This window comes from Actinia tenebrosa, unplaced genomic scaffold, assembly GCF_029948245.1.
Source record: "Actinia tenebrosa isolate PJP-AT-01 unplaced genomic scaffold, QUT_ActTen_1.0 PGA_scaffold16__25_contigs__length_10494907, whole genome shotgun sequence".
Lineage (NCBI taxonomy): Eukaryota > Metazoa > Cnidaria > Anthozoa > Actiniaria > Actiniidae > Actinia > Actinia tenebrosa.
In genome coordinates, this window is record NW_028292576.1 from 5,925,153 (window position 1) to 5,941,800 (window position 16,648).

General features: G+C 37.0%; 2 protein-coding genes across 2 annotated transcripts; one reads left to right on the forward strand and one right to left on the reverse strand.

The window, feature by feature from the left end:
- Positions 1 to 8,005: 8,005 nt before the first annotated feature.
- LOC116292797 (calcium/calmodulin-dependent protein kinase type II subunit delta) lies at positions 8,006 to 12,385 on the reverse strand. The gene is made up of 3 exons (XM_031700148.2): positions 11,596 to 12,385; positions 10,120 to 10,242; positions 8,006 to 9,876 (listed from the first exon to the last, which is right to left on the reverse strand). Exons 1-3 carry the CDS (start codon positions 12,304 to 12,306, stop codon positions 9,295 to 9,297), a joined length of 1,416 nt encoding a protein of 471 aa, XP_031556008.1. The 5' UTR covers positions 12,307 to 12,385; the 3' UTR covers positions 8,006 to 9,294.
- An 894-nt stretch (positions 12,386 to 13,279) lies between these two features.
- Positions 13,280 to 16,231, forward strand: LOC116292798 (PRELI domain-containing protein 2). Its single transcript, XM_031700149.2, has 6 exons — positions 13,280 to 13,413; positions 13,549 to 13,606; positions 13,887 to 13,960; positions 14,534 to 14,688; positions 14,953 to 15,061; positions 15,465 to 16,231. The coding sequence occupies exons 1-6, from the start codon at positions 13,342 to 13,344 to the stop codon at positions 15,531 to 15,533; spliced, it is 537 nt and encodes a 178-aa protein (XP_031556009.1). The 5' UTR covers positions 13,280 to 13,341; the 3' UTR covers positions 15,534 to 16,231.
- Positions 16,232 to 16,648: the final 417 nt, after the last annotated feature.

Genomic DNA, 16,648 nt, shown 5'->3' on the forward strand with positions numbered 1-16,648 from the left:
TTAAATTCATATATGAAAAACAAATCCTTAGCGTGGTATAAAATGGTGGGCGGTCCGTACAAGTGAGTGTCGTATTGCAAAAACAAAAGTCTGCCTCAAAAAGTTCTTAGTGATCAGAAGTTTAGAAAAATTAAACAGTAACCACTTGCGAGGTTAGCTGCGGGGTTTTATTTATTTATTTACATATTCTTTTATGAGCAAATCTAAAAAAGGATTGATATATAAGAAGTTACGAAAGATCATGCATATAATCTCTTATAGAAGGCCAAAGTCAGATAAACTCACCAATGATGATGGCAGAGGTCACTGCCGAAACATGTATGTTAAACTCAAAAGTGTAGTTCTGTTCTTAAAATGCTTAACTTCACCGATCACCTTCAGACCAATCGAATTCCATTGAAATCTAGCGTGTTACGGTTTTGCAGAGAGCCACGGTTTTCTCCATGCATGCTCTTTGGTTTTTCTCCGCAAAATTCAACTTTGAATCCAGGTTTGTTATATATAGGCAATTAAGCGCGCACAAACCTCGTAAAATGAGAACCATTGCTAAACGTAGTTATAAAAGATTACAAGGCTTAATACAAGTGTCCTCAAGTCTGAAATAAGTATTTTGATTAAGTATTAAGAGATAAGAAAGATCATAGATCTAAGTGGTTGGAGTGGCTGGAGTGGATAGCCAATTGCTTTTAGCAGGTCAAGCCAAACAAAACATTGATCCCGACATTAATTAGGCGACGTTCGATCAACGCAAAGAGTAAGATCAGTAACTTTTCTCAGTTTTCAGGACGGCACGGTTGAACATCGTATCGATCATCTATTGCAGACCTCATAACGGAACCCAATCTAAATTGTAATGTGCGACATAATAGGGTCACTGACGGTTGCGTTATAGGATTGTACCATATTGATATATTTAATTAACTAACTGTAAAATAGGTAATTAACATTGCCAAAATCTGAGTGTGTTTCAAACCCAAGTCTAATATGTGTCTTTAGCTCGGCTGTCCCTCGAAATCTTACATTTAAAACATTCCTTCGCTTGTTCCGCCTATCCTGCGCGCGCCGTTAGTTACTGCCATTTTAGCCCTTAAGATTTGAGTCAACAATTTCATTGCAGACTTTTTAGCTTTCACACTTAAAAGCAGGTCATCATGCACTGTAAATGAACCAGAGTCTAGTCTAGTCGTCACCACGAGTTCAGCATGCATGGAACGTTTTTCTCTCTTAAGTATCTCAGTGTTTTATTTTGGTTGTTATAACTAGAAAACATTTTTACTGACGTTTTTCTCATGGAGAAACATTTGTTGGCAAAGACAATATCCTATCCACCAAGGTAGACGAAAACATTTGAGCTAAAACCAAGACTGCTGTATCTGATATGCTAGGGGGAAAATGAGCGTTTTCTAGGTTTATACTTGCCTTGATTATACCAATTACCACTAGACACTGTGCTGCCCGTCTGCCAAATATTCGCAGAAGAGGCCACAAGAAAGGAAAGCACGGAGACCAAAAAATATACACTTTCAATTTCTGACATATCCGGTGTACTAAATAGAAGCTAGACTCGTAAGGTACACCTTTTATGTTATGCCTCCCACAGGTAATGCTGTCTGTTCTAGTGGAATCGTGCTGTGATACGGAGTTTCGATGCAAATAATACGGGTAATACTCATACGTAGTCAAGCACAGCCCTAATTTTATATTCCACAGTTTCTGTCAATCACCGTGCGTGATAATTTCATATATAGCATGGCAATTGCAGGACAATAACCAGATACTTGGATGTATCACGATATCTCTTTGTGCAATCGGCAGTTTAAGCACATGTGTCCATCGGGATTCTAAAAGATTCTGATATATGACCTTGAATCTAAAGTAGACACCCTAACCGTGCTATCAAACAAGGCAATTGGTTTACCCCCAACATATACCCCATGACGCATGAGGCAGCGTATTTATTCTGTAATTTCAACCCCGCCATTTGCAGATAAATGGCGAGGTAAACTGCAGGTCGACTGCACAAACTATGCAAACTTGTAATGAGTGATGCACGTTCATTTCCTCGCTTCTCAAGTGTGTATCATGAGACAAATATCAACATTTCCCTTCAGCCATTCAAAAGCAACACAAATTGCAATACGCTGTAAGGAAACTATGCAAAGTCTGTAAAGGTATATTGGTGACACACTGAATTACGAGGAAAGTGTCACGAAGTATAGTATAACCGTTATCTCAACATGTACACCATGGCCACTATGACCCGCGGCTGCACAGCGTCTCAGTTGTGCTTGGTTATATTTGCATGGACATTGACCTGGAGCTGTACGCGTTCTTCCATTTTGAAAACGTACAAAGCTATGGATTTTCAGTTGATATTCCGGCTAAAAGACTTGAAGAGGCAAAATACGGCCTGAGGAAAATTATGGTAATGCTTGAGGAAAACGGGGCTAGGGTATCATTATAAGTTGTTTAAATCGGCCCATTTTTTTCGATTACAATGTGCAAGGACTCGATTTGCGCAATTACTAAAATGATGATTTCAAGTGCGCGCAAACACTTATTTAGAATAGATTCCCTTTTCTATTTTACCCCCCATCTATATCGTCTTTAGTAAAATAGACCCTTTTCGAGTTCCAAATTACCGCTGTGTTTCTTGATTACAGACTCATTTACTCAGGCTTAGCCTCGAATCAGTGTCTAAATATTCGCAAATACCAACGGTAAAGTAAAGAATGCACAACTCCAACAATACAAACACTTTGAAAATTGACGGACCTTGACTGGAACACATGAATATTCTTCACAAAATCGAGGCTAAGCCTGAGTAAATGAGTCTGTAATCGAAAAACACAGCGGTAATTTGGAGCTCGAAAAGAGTCTAATTAAAAACGCGATCTGCAAGTGAAAACTTTTGCCAGTAAAAAAGAAAAGCGTTGAAGTGTCTGTGTGGAGGAATTCAAACGTTTCAGCATACTTATGAGACAGTTTAATATCACAGCTATTAGCAATTGTGACTTAACGGAAGTACCTTGAATTTGTTCTCATCAAAAGTCGATCATCCTGATAAGCGAGAGAGGGGACAGTGTTGGAGGGTGGGCCCCACTGTTAGGCGACAAAATTCCTCGTGCGTTTATCATTTACAGATAACGTGAATGTTCTCAAGCACACTTTTATCGGAAGGCAAGTATAGTGATGATAGGTGGTTTGTGCACGCAACCTCACAAGTACTGCTTCTAGATCTTACACGACTCACTAGAATCTTGAAATTCGCTAGAGCGACCAAGAATTAACAGTGCCCTATACAAGGCGAGGTAAAGCTTGATAGTAGAGTAAATGTATCACATCAAGTTAAACCTCTACTTAAAGCCATAGTTTCGTGGTTACAGCAAACTGATGGCTTGCAAGCATTCCCTAGAGAGTCAAAAGACAAAAACATGATCCGATATATCCACTTCACGTTTTGAAAAATGGCACGTAACCTATTAAATAACATGTCAGGTTTATTCACAAAACTCTTAGCAACATCATGCCAAAGGACACTCACGGTACAGAATACTTGCACATGCATGTGGCAACGCAGCATTGCACTACAACATGATTCTTAATACAAGTCTCAACTGCCTCAATTGCGAATAACTGTGTTCGTTTCCACGAGAAAACGACATTTGCGCCGCCTCTGTCATTGCTTCATGATTTGATTATCAGTTATAGATTCGACGCAGAGGCACTTGCGCTCGTTTTCGGTATTCGGTTGCGTTATAGCGCAAGGCAGTTGCATTGAAGCACGTACTCGCGCAGACACTTTGTACCATCACATTTCACGGCATATTTTTAATATATTGTGCAAAATAATCTAGGAATATTAGAATCATTAGAAACACCGATGCAGCTCACACTAGTTTTTAGCTAGTTATATCTTTTTAGGAATATTATAATATGAGAGAAATAATGCACGAAATGGCTAAACAAATATCTTGAAGGAACTTTATGGAATTTATTTAATAACAATGTTCACGGTTATGTTATGGCTAAACAAACATCTTGAAGGAACTTTATGCAATTTATTTAACAGCAATGTTATAAAAATATCGATAATAAAGCAATCACAACTACAAAATATGAAGAAATGTCTTGTCTGAAAACACTAAGAATTTACTTTAAAATGTTGCTGAAGTCAAAAATGGAAACTCAAGTTAAAAATATGGCGGAGAACTGCCTAAAGCATCAAATATTACTTTACTAGAGCTAGGGAAAAGAACGTTTATTATTGGCAGGTGGGGGGGGGGGGGGGGGGGGGTAGGGATGTGCTTCAGAGAGAAGGATCAATACAATACAATACAATACAATTTTATTTGGCACCTTATACTAATAGTACATGAGTGTTTGATTCCAAATATATTATAGGTATATATATATACTATGTATTAGGTAATTTTCTTAATTCATTTTCACGTATCAGCATACATTGATGAATGTATGCTGATATGGCTCTTTGTAGAGACGCTGATTTTGAATTGATTAAGAACATAAAACGACTGTCAGCGCTCATATTGTTGAAATTAATGCTGGTGTTTTTTTCTATGAACTCTCTTAAGTCGTTTCTATGAGAGTCATATAGTGGACACCAAACTAGAAAGTGTTTTTCGTTTTCTACTCCCGACTTACACACTGGGCAAATCCTTTCATCGTAAATGAGATAAGGCCTCTTATACCTCCCCGTTTCTACTTCAAGCTTATGGTTACTAATTCTTAATTTTGTAAGCGCCACTCTGTGCTTAATATTGGTGACTTGACTTAAATATTCTTCAAAGTTATAATCCGTTTTGAACTGACGAAAGACTCTGAGTTTATTTTTATGTCTGTCGTCTTTCCTTTCATCATTGTGGAGATTACTCCATAAAATTTGCCTCTCAATGTCATATATTCTTTGAGTTATTATTTTTCCATATTCATACCATCTTGGAGAAAGTTCATTTTGTTTCATCCAAATTATCCCCAATCCGAGTTGTTCTAAAGTAGTTTTAATTTTTATGCTCCAAAAGGCTTTTTTAGTTTCATTTTTAATATCTTGGTAGACTTCGGCTGAAAGTTTTTTTGGGTGTAGTTCCGACTTTATAATTTTATGCCAGAATTTAAAGCTTTTACTGCATGCTTTGCATTTTAACGGAAACCTTCCTAATTCAGCTCTGCATGCAAGGTTACTAGCATTCTTTGTCACCTTGAGGAGCATTTTGCAAAATTTCAAATGAACAAGTTCCATGGGCTCTTGGTCTTTGGTGCTTAATGTTTCGATACCCCATATCTCACTTGCGTATAGAAGTATTGGTGTAACAAGCGAGTCAAACAGTTTTATAGTTAATTTGATATTGGATGTGAAAAATTCACCCATTTGTTTTTTCATCTGAAATAGTGCCTTTAATGCAGCTTTTTTTAATTCTTGTTTTGCAAACGTAAAGTTTCCAAAGGTTGTAAAATTTAATCCTAAATATTTATATGATTTAACGTTTTCTAGTTTAGATTTGTTCAAATAGAATTGGAAGTTATTCATTGTCTTCCCTGTATTATTGAAAACCATCACTTTTGTCTTTGTTATATTAACTGTTAAGCCTGATTGTTCACAAAATGCCTCTAGCTTGTCGAGATATTTCTGAAGCCCTTTAGCAGATTTAGAGAACAGAACCAGGTCATCTGCATATAAAAGAGTACTAATCGGTTTGCCATTCAGCATTACATCATTGTTGTTACACGAATTTAATGAGTCAGGCAGATCGTGAAGATACAAATTAAATAACGTAGGGCTCAGCATACAGCCTTGTTTAACACCCATATAACAGGAAAATGTCGGAGAAATGTGTCCATTTACTTTGATTGCTGATTGATCAGTGGAGTACATCGATTGTATCACTCTTAGAAAATTTCCATTTATACCAACATTTTCAAGTTTTGCCATTAATTTTTTCCTTGGGATGCAGTCAAACGCTTTTTGAAAATCTACAAAGCAGGAAAAAAGGAAATTATTTTTCTTCCGTGGCTTACTTTTAACATATTTATCGATTACAGATTTCAGAATAAAAATACTATCTGTTGTTCCGTGCTTTTTTCTAAACCCACCCTGTTCCTGTTTAATTATATTATTCGTAGTTAGGTAATCATAGAGCCGTTTGTTAAGTATTGCCGTAAAAACTTTGCCAATTGCAGAAAGGAGTGTTATTCCACGGTAATTTTCAGCTTTCGTTGGATCGTCCTTTTTATGCAATGGAACAATATATCCTAGATTCCATGAACAGGGAAACTTTCCGTTGTCTAGGATTTTATTGAAAATTACCGTTAGGTGTCCTTTTAGTGCTTCCTTTCCCGTTATCAATAGCTCATTTGGAATATTATCAGGGCCGGGAGCTTTATGTTTCTTTAGGTTACTTAGAACTTCATATACTTCTTGATCTGTAATGGAAAAATCTAATTCCCCTTGACTTTGCGACTGTTCTAAGGTCTCCGTAGTATTTACTGCAGATGTCTGGGAGCTATTAAGCGTCTTGAAGTGATTAAATAAGTCCTTTTCGTTTGCTCGACAGGAGTTTGCATTTTTTGCTTTGCCTACATTAAAAAGTTGTTTCAAAGACTTCCAGGTGGATTTCGAATCTTTGAGGTCAAGGTTCATTAATTTTGAATTGAAATATTTGTTTTTCTTACGTCTACACATGCTTCGAAAGGACCTTTTATGGGTATGTAGATTCCTACGAAGTTGTTCATTATTTGGATTCCTACAAATTTGTTTTCCAAGAGATCGAAGATTTTTCTTTTCGTTTTCACATTCTGAATCAAACCACTTTTGTGAATCTGTATTTTCTTTAAATGCTTTAGTTTGTTTAGTTAGGGAACAAAGACCTGCTTCTGTTCCTATGCTTGTTAGGATTTCAGTAAATGCCTTAACCATTGAGTCTACATTATCTGCGTTTTCTATTGATTCGCGTAGCGTTGCTTGCATTCCTGCAGTGCTTAAAATGTTTTGTAATTTATCGATATTTCCAGTATGCCACTTTAAGCTAGAAATTGTCGAATATTCCCTATTTTCTTCTCTTTCTTTGTTTCCACTGTTTTTGGGGTAAAGTTGGATTTCTATTCCATAAGAAATATGACAATGATCGGATAGATCTGGCATTAGTGGATTAACCTTCAAAAATCGAGCTTTTTCAAGTAGATTTGTACTCCCGATTACATAGTCGACTAGACTATTTCCGTTGTATCGAAAACAAGTCTTTTTGCCCGTCAAGTCACCAACAACCCTTCCATTAAAGATTCGTAAATTGCAAGCCGTGCAAATATCTATTAGACATTTACCCCTTTTATCGACGTTCTCTTTGTCTTTAGAGTACCTTTTCATTTGATTGTCAATGAGATAATCGTCAGGTAAATTAAGGTACTTACTGTCATCATTATTTATGTATTCCTGGATTTCCCCAGTTCGTGCATTAAAGTCGCCTTGTAGAATGACTTCACCTTTAGTTGAAAAATTAATTATATCTAGTTCTATATCCTGCAATATATCTTCATCATTCTCTTTTGCATAATTATTTGGGCTTAGGTAAATTGTGCCTACGTATATGTCATTTGTTAGATGGAAAAAGTCTTTACTTATTCTACACCAAATAACATTTTGGTTAGACGTCGGTATATAGGAAACGCCCTTGCTGATTCTATTGTTTATATATAGTGCTATTCCTCCAGCATGGCGGTTTCCTGTTTTGTCACGACATTTTGTATAGTATTTATAGCCTTCTAATTTCAAGTCAGAATCAAGGCTGATCATCATTAAGAACTTGAACTTTTGTGAAAGGGTTCGGACCTTTATATTATGTCATTGACTTAATAGGAGGTTCATGAATTTCTGATTAAAAGGGGAATGACTTAACAACAACTTAAGTTTCTTTTAATACTGCCAATCCTACCCCCCCCCCCCCCCCCCCCCCCCACCCCCACCACCACCAATAAAAACGTACCTTCCATAAAGGTTTTATCCTAATTGTACAACTTACATTTATTATTCATTACATATATTATTTCTCACAAATGCTACCACTGGAGATTTCGGTGTTATTGATAGGGAAGTTCAGTAGTAGTGCACTGTCACCTCTCATCCCTGGGTTCTCAGGTTCACTTCGAATTCCTCGGTAGAGTAGGTTTGTTGAGTCTCTTCATTGATTCAAGGTTATTTCTCTGGTTCTCAAATCCAAATACACTAAGGGTTTTTTACTGTGTCTTATTCAATATTGCAGAGTGATTGCTCAGTCTAGTCTTGAACCAGAGGCTCTTGAATTAGTGATAAATGTGTTTGAAGTCAGATCTAAATGGAAATTATACTGATTGAAAGATGCAGAGAAAAAAAAAATCCTGGTTCCAGCGATTATTACAAACAACAAAAATTCAAACATCCTTTTTTTCATTTCATTTCCTCTGAACTACTAGACTTTTCCTCTAGACCTAGCTTTATTAATTCAGATCTTTCCAATTTAGTCTCTTGTTGAGTGACTAGTTTGTAAATTTGATAGAAGATAAAAATGGAAATTAGAGTTGATTTTTGCAGAAAAATTATTTGGAACTCACTCCAGGAATAATTATTACAAAAATCCAAGAATTGAAAAATTTAAATTCATTTTCCTTTTTCTGCCTTACCTAAATAACAAGTAAAATCCAACATGAACATTCCATTGCATTAGCCAAAAACTAAAACTAATACCCCATTCACACCTGTTTAGTTAAACTGTGTTTTCATTAGGGAAAAAATTGAGAAACTAGAAACCTACATGTACAATATAATGAAACTTTCTAAAATATTATCAGAGCAAGACAAAGGATAGCTTACATGCATTATTTCACCAAAGATTGTGCAGTGTTCGTAGATAGTTTTTCAAACCTGTTTAGTTAAACCACTTTAAAACATGTTTAAGCCTTGGTGTGAATGGTGTATAAGCCTTGGTGTGAATGGGGTATAAGTCTTTGAAATGACTATTTTCTGAAGGAGGAACTAGGAAAGTGGATATTAATTCCTCCAATTCCCATTTCCCTTTTTTGCAGATTTTTTTCCAACATGAACATTCTATGGCATATAACCTGATCCAAAAACTAAAACAGTTATGTTTTTGATATTTGAAAAATTTCCAAATTAGGATCTATGAAATTGCATCTTCACCTAGTTTCCATTTTTCATCTTCCAGGTTCTCAAAACCAACATGAACATTTGACGGCATTAACATGACCAAAAAACTAAACAGTTAGTTGTCTTTGATATATAGTTGACTACTTTCCAAATGACGATCTATGAAAGTGTACGTTCACCCAGTTCCCATTTTTCCTCTGCCAGATTCTTGTCTCCTCTATGTGTCGTGTCACTGGTTCACCATTTGGCTGAATTGTTTGGTCCAAGCGAACGTAAGAAATACAGGCAGCTTTAGGGCCAAGAGTAATCACATGAGGTGTGAGTAAGGTTGTGTGAGTTTGGGCTTTGCCAGCAAAGTTATCAAAATAGAACTTGTGAAACTCTAGACCTTCGATGAGACATCCTCGAGATTCAGGTTCAAATGCAGTGAGGTGTGGGTCAACAAGCTTGGTGTAGGTCTCATAATCTGCTGTTGTGATGCTTGTTATGAGCTCTTGAGTCAGGCGTATGATCTCTTGATCCTGACTGACAAGTCCTTCATCTATTATGGTAGTGACGGAATCCTCCTCAGATATTTTCTTTTTGCTAGTGCTAGATCCGCGTTTATGGGCAGCAAACATTGTGCTGATTATAGCACTTTTGAGCTTGCGCCGCGCGTTGAATTTCTTCAAGCCATCTAAAGTTGATTGACGGTGAATGGTTGATGCTGCTTGTTCAGGGTTCTGCAAAATGGCCAATAACACAGGTTAAATAAAGAGTAGTAGATTGTTTTAAGAGGCCTCGTATGCACTGGTAGTTTTACTCTCCCTGCATGCTGCTTTATACTCATCCCACTTCCTGCATTTTCTTCTTGCAAGTTTGGAAATCAAACCAGGTTTCAAATTGGTAACACACTTTGGAGACAACACTTTCTAATACACTTACAGCATAAAAGTAGATAAAGTTTTTTTTACTGTGAAGCTTACCAGAATCCATGGGTGTTTGATTGCTTCTGAAGCAGTGATTCTTTTCCTTGGATCAACAACAAGCATCTTGTCAATCAAGTCTTTTGCTTCTGCAGTAACTGTGTCCCATTCAGGTGAAGGATACTGAAAATGCAATCAGATAATAATTATGATCAATATAATGATTTACAGGCAACCGAGAATATAATATTTAACGAATACACCTAAAGCATGAATGGTTTATACAAGTCAATAGCTAATGATATGCAAGTTTAGATCGTTTCTATTGGTTTCTACACTAGGGCTGGCGTTAATACTCACGTGAACACGTGCACGTGCAAAAACCGTTGCTCTTATCTCATGCTGTGAATTTTTCGCTCTGGATATATTTTCTCAAAAATTTCACAGGATTCCGGCTCCGAATCTCAATGGCTTGACTGCAAAGCTATCGGTATTGACTATGATTTGAGCTTCTTCAAGATCAGATAAGTCAATACCTTTAGCTTTGCGTTTGAAATTCAGAGTCAGAATCCTTAGACATGTTTAAGAAACCCTTTTGATTGACGTCCACCAAAACTCAATTCTTCGTTTGTGATTTAGGTTTCAGTTGGTCGCGTGTGAGTGGGGATTGCAGTAATCTCCACAATTTTCAATTAATATAGTGACACTTCAAACTTTTTTTCACTTCCAGTCAGTCAAATTTGACTGCTTTTTTTCACTTCCAGTCAGTCAAATTTGACTGCTTTTTTTCACTTCCAGTCAGTCAAATTTGACTGCTATTTTGTTTTTTATGTTACAATTATGTTAATTCTAATACAGAAAAAATAAAAACAAAGAAAAACATTAAATACGCTTATTTTTTTCTGCTAAAAAATTAAAATGGAATATATATATAATTTTTTTTTTTTGACTTAAAATGTTATGAATTTATTTATTTTTATTTATTTGAAATAGAAATTTTGAACTTTAATACCTCCTCCTGAGGAAAGGAAGGGCATATATATGCCAAGGAGAGAAGACAGATGTTTTTGTTATTCATTAGTTGGTTCATAACATTCAAGTGGCTTTTATTTGTTACGTTTTGTGACCTTCAAGCACAAACAAGTCTTTCCAATTACTGGTACAATTTTGTTAATTACAAATTCTATCCACCTACCAAAACATCCAATACCACAAATTCCTCAATATTGGTCTTATTTTTGTTTTAAAATTCTTAATCCAATTGCACGCCTAATTAACATGAATTTTTTATGCATGGAAAGTTTACTCGGTGATCAGGCTTCCCAACACGACATTGGTTTCGGTCAAATATTTGTACAATTATGTATAATTAGTTTACTGGTCAAAACATCTCAAAATAAAATAATTTTTAGTTTTGACAATGTAGTTCAGCATGAGTCCAATACATTTGCTTATAAGCCAACTCCTTAATTTCCTGTGATGTTTCAGCCACACTGGAAATTATATATTATTTCAAACAAATTGTTATATACTTACACAGTATGAGCCCTTCTTGATTTGAGAGTAAAGCTTCTCCTTTTCATCGTCCCAGAACGGTGGATAACCAACAAGAAGTATGTATAAGATCACCCCAGTGGCCCACACATCTACTGCTTTGTCGTAAGGCTCTTTCTTGAGCACTTCCGGCGAAAGGTAGCCTGGGGTACCAGCAAAACCAAACCATCCTGGACGATCATTATCTAGCTCTATTGCCAAACCAAAATCTGCAAGCTTAACTATAGCACCTTTCTCCTTGCTCGAGAGTAGAAGATTCTCTGGCTTTAGATCCCGATGAACGATGTGGTTTTCATGGCAATGATTCACGCTTGAAAGAACTTGTTTAATGCAATTACTAGCATCTACTTCACTATAATATTCACGCGCTACAATATCTTCGAACAGCTCTCCTCCAGTTACTAGATCAAATAACAAATAACTAGAGCCGTCTGTCTTTATGCTTGCATGGAGGCGTACAACATTTGGGTGGCTGAGTCGACGGCAAATTCTCACCTCGCGTTCGATTTTGTGGAGGTCTCTCTCGCTCATTGATTTTGTGTTGAGTATCTTAACAGCATAGTCGGTCCCTGTGCCCTTCTGAGTGCACCGACGCACTGTACTAAACGCTCCTTTGCCTATCTCTTCTTTCAAATCGAACTGGTCGTGGAAGGATTGTTCTTGAGAGATAAGGATTTGACTTTGGTCAGACATGGTTTACCTGAGTCTTTAGTGTGATCTTCCGACTTGTAGGTTCCGTCTCAGATGGGATTAGTCTCTGAGAGGGACTGAACACTAGGGCTTCTATTAATCCCGAGAGGGGAGAGGAAAGATCAGAAATCAATGATTAACTTAAAGCTGTCAAGCTTAATTTTTACTCAGTTGCTGAAATGGCACTGCCAACTCACATTACCAACTGTATGAAATTGCTAAAAACAATCCAGAGACCTCCCTTGCTAAGTCCCTGCAATACTGGGACCTGGGACCGGGGCAAGGTTTAAGAAATCACATTAGAAGTCTCCCCCCCTCCCCCCTACCCTTCTCCATTTTTGCACGAAACTGAATTACTACTCTGCCCAGAAGACCGAGGTAGTTGTGATTTTTTAATCGCCTTCGTAGCGTTTGTTATGTTATCCAGAAGTACATTTCAAATCGACCACGTGATGCCAATGTTTTGATCCGGTGGTGTAAAAAACTTGTCCTCGTGCATGTACAACATTGGCATCACGTGGTCGATTTGAAATGTAATTGCGGATAACATAACAGACGCTACGAAGGCGATTAAAAAATCACAACTACCTCGGTCTACTGGGAAGAGTAGTACCCTTCCCTTGTTTTCCATTATGTTTATCGGTAAAAATGCGGACTTAGGATTTTCTGTCTGCCCCTCCACAAATGACCGCTATCTCTATCCATGGTTGTACTGATAGGCCATCGCCGTAGACAATATTTGGACAGTGGACACAATGGGCCATTGGAGTCACTCCTCCACCATCCCACCTCTACATATAATGCATCCCTTTGTTTTCCCCAAAGATAGCTATTGTATATCCAATAGAAAAGTGGGTGACACACACCCTACACCCCTCGATTTTTCCTAGCCTGGATGGGCTCCCTGTGGACTAACTGCTGACCAACAAGAATGCAGTGTCTGTTGTGTGCGTGGGCTCAGACAAGGTCAGCTGTCGTACTGTTTTGTTGGTTCCTGTTCTTTTCGTTCTTTTCGTGCGATGGTTTTGCAATGGAGTAATGAGGTGTTTGGAGTTCCATTACCTCTTTAAATACTCCTTCGAAACAGTCGTTCATGCCTATTTTCAAAAGGTAATACGATCACGAGTCTTTTTGAGCTATGACTTCAAAGAATTGACTCATCGAAGTACTGAACTTTGGACTTGAAGTGTTTTTCATGTGACCCATTCTTATTCTTATTATTATTTTTGTCGCTTCCTGCCTTAGTATACCAGTGGAAAAGACAAGAATGTCACCTCAGTTATCGTGCTAGAACATACATTAGGTAAGAAAAATAATTCTTTGTACAAAAGAGTAAAGCCTATACATATACGTAGTGATTGTAACGCATTATTACTCCAGGGGGGGGAGGTGGGTGAAAATATCGTATACAGGGTACATGTATGTTTATGCACAAATTTGCACGAATTAGTAAGCTCAGTAGACCTCAGTAGCTTGTAGACCTACAAAACTTTGTTCTAATTTGTACAGTTTTATAGTTTTTCCACGTATATATGGTATGCTCTCTAATACAACATTAGACTGCATGATCTTTTTTATTTTAGATCAAAACACTGGAGATGAATACATTGTTAGAAGAGGAAAGTGCGTCAATGTACTTCCATCAATATTTAATAAGGTGTGAATCTTAGCTTAGTTATGTGATATAAACACTCCAGGACCTGTAGAGCACTTAAAAAGCAAGAGAAAAACTAGGCTATAGCTGTAGGCTTGTTATGCCTCATGTTACCAAGCTTGCTTCTCTCATACTCTACAGCTCCCAGTGTGTTTATATCACATTATAGAGACATGTGCACACATTTTATATTTCTTAAATCAAAGCATTTTATATTTAACAATTATTCGCAAAAGTCAAAGTGAATATCAGGGAATATTTACCAAGACATGAGTCTTCGAGCAGCGAGGTAAATATTCCCCGATATTCACTGAGCCTGAAGCAAATAATTGTATTAGTATTTTTAACACAAATGAATATGATAAATGTTGGAGAGAGAGTTTTTTTTCTTCCAAATTTTATTTATCTCTGCTAGAGGCACACATTGATAAACGAGTGTGTGCAAGTAAGCCTTATTCACCTGTAGGTGAATATGACAGCATAAGACATAAATTGTAGCAAAAGACCTAATTGAGTGTGCCGGATGTATTATATTCACTTGTGTAAAAATACCAATATGATTTATTTGGGTTCTAGTTTCTTCCATTTCCTGCTATAGAAGTAGAGGAGAAAGCTTGGCTAAGCAGAAAAGAAAAAGTCCTCCAGCTACACAGTTACAATATAACTGCTTCAGACTATGTGAAAGTTGAAGAGTACAGTACATATTTCCCATCTGAAAGCAACGAAAAATGGTATGATCATTGATAGTTACGATGTATGCTATACACGTACAGCAAACTTTGTATGTGTAGGGATGCTGCCGAAATGATCCTATGGACAACAGGGACTGTGGATGGGGGCTTTTTGACTCCAAAGGGGGTTGACTACTCACCCAATTTACTCCCCTCCCCACCACCCACCCCCTCCCCCCCCCCCCCCACACATGTGTATCCACCCTTGAAAATATACTGTAATTTTTAAACTGATATGCAATGTATGCATTTTGCATTGAACAGGACAGTCATGAAACAGAAAGGCGTCATCACTGCATTTGGCTTGGGACCAGTGTTTGGTAAAATGCTGGAGGCATTTGCAGTGCGTTTTTTTCATCATGGAGCAAACAAGGTATATAAACAGCAAAAATTCCTGAAATCCTAAAGTTCTTTTCCTCTCTTTACTCTTCCCACTTTCTGAATTTAGTAAACATAATTTCATCTGCATGATGCTTTAGTAAGGAAAAGCTTGTGTATAATCTTTATAATAGCACTCCTTCAGTCAATCTTCAGCTTCTTTCTAGAATTGAAGGTACCATTCAATAATACTTTACCCTTCTACCACAATAACAAGAATTTTGCTCCTGTTGGTAAAAGCAAAGTGTCCGTAATATCGGTGTGTTCACAAGGCAAGGGTTGACTGTGTGCATGTCAATCCCCCCCAGTAATTGCTGGAACCCGAATAGTACTGTATGACAGTATTAAATGATTTTATTTAAGCCTACTAATCAAGGTCTTTTTTCATTTTCTAATAGGGTTTTAACATTATGGAAGATCTTCTTATGACAATGCATACCACTAGTAACTGTGTAACTGAAAACTGAAATATACATTAACATGATGTACGTTGCAAGCCTCCTGACGGGTTTAACATCACTAGCTCATACCTACATGAACAATGTAGTAGTTTAATTTTGTCCAATCCTAGAGCCTGTAGAAACAAACCATCACATGCACATCTTTTGTTTAGCTGTTATTCAATAGATCATTTTAGAGTGCCAAATTACTGCTGTGTTCCTTGATCACAGACTCATTTGCATATGGTTAGCCTCATATCAGTGTTTAAATATTCATAAATACAATTGAACCAGAGGTAAAATAAAGAATTCACAATTTCAACAATATACACCTACTTGCAAGAACATGGATACGAAAATAGAAAATTAGTAATTTAGTGAGAAAGGAATACATTAAAAGACAAAAGAAAAAGTTCAGCTTCAGTGATCTTCTTTTGTTTTTTAATATAATTCCTATCTCAATAAATCACTAATGTTCTATTTTCGTATGTCAATGTTCTTGCAAGTTGGTGTAAACACTTTGAAATTCCATGGACCTTCACTGGAATGCATAATCATTCTGCACAAAATTGATGCAGCTAACCCAGAGCAACAGTGAACTTGAAACTGGAGTATGGAGTTAACAGTCCCAGAATGCATTGCTGTGACAGACTAGCAATATTGCCTATATTGTACTTGATTTGTAATTTGTTGCTGTATGAATAAAAGAATGAAAAGATTTTAAATTAAGTTCTTGTGTTTTTTTATGAAATGTGTTACATTCTAATACTTTGTCCTGGAATATTTGTTGGAAGTAGTGGAGTAAGGGTGTGTCACTCCCCCTCACAGCACATCTAAGTATTTTGTAATGAATGCAAAGGATTTCAAGATGTGTAATAAATTATAAAGCCTAGTACTTAGGCTGCGTTCATAATGTATGGCGGGGGGGGAGGCAGGTGAAGTTTAGGGGGATCAGAAAAATTTTTACCAATCAAATGGGGGGGGGGGGGGGGGGTTGAAAATTTTTTTTCAGAGAATTGAGGGGAGGGGGAATGCAAAATTCTTAGAAGAAGCTACGAGAGATTGCCTGGTGGGATAGTTGTTTTTTGGGGGACTTCAAGGGGGGGCCTTAAATTTTTTAATGTCATTTAAAGATTTCACCT

Excerpts from the sequence above, each read along its gene's own strand:
- LOC116292797 (XM_031700148.2), bottom strand. The coding sequence starts at position 12,306 with ATGTCTGACCAAAGTCAAATCCTTATCTCTCAAGAACAATCCTTCCAC. Across the intron at positions 10,243-11,595 it reads TCAAGAAGGGCTCATACTGT|TATCCTTCACCTGAATGGGA; the intron begins GTAAGTATATAA and ends TTGCATTTTCAG. Across the intron at positions 9,877-10,119 it reads TCAAACACCCATGGATTCTG|AACCCTGAACAAGCAGCATC; the intron begins GTAAGCTTCACA and ends GCCATTTTGCAG.
- LOC116292798 (XM_031700149.2), top strand. The coding sequence starts at position 13,342 with ATGAGGTGTTTGGAGTTCCATTACCTCTTTAAATACTCCTTCGAAACA. Across the intron at positions 13,607-13,886 it reads CGTGCTAGAACATACATTAG|ATCAAAACACTGGAGATGAA; the intron begins GTAAGAAAAATA and ends TTTTTATTTTAG. Across the intron at positions 15,062-15,464 it reads TTCATCATGGAGCAAACAAG|GGTTTTAACATTATGGAAGA; the intron begins GTATATAAACAG and ends ATTTTCTAATAG.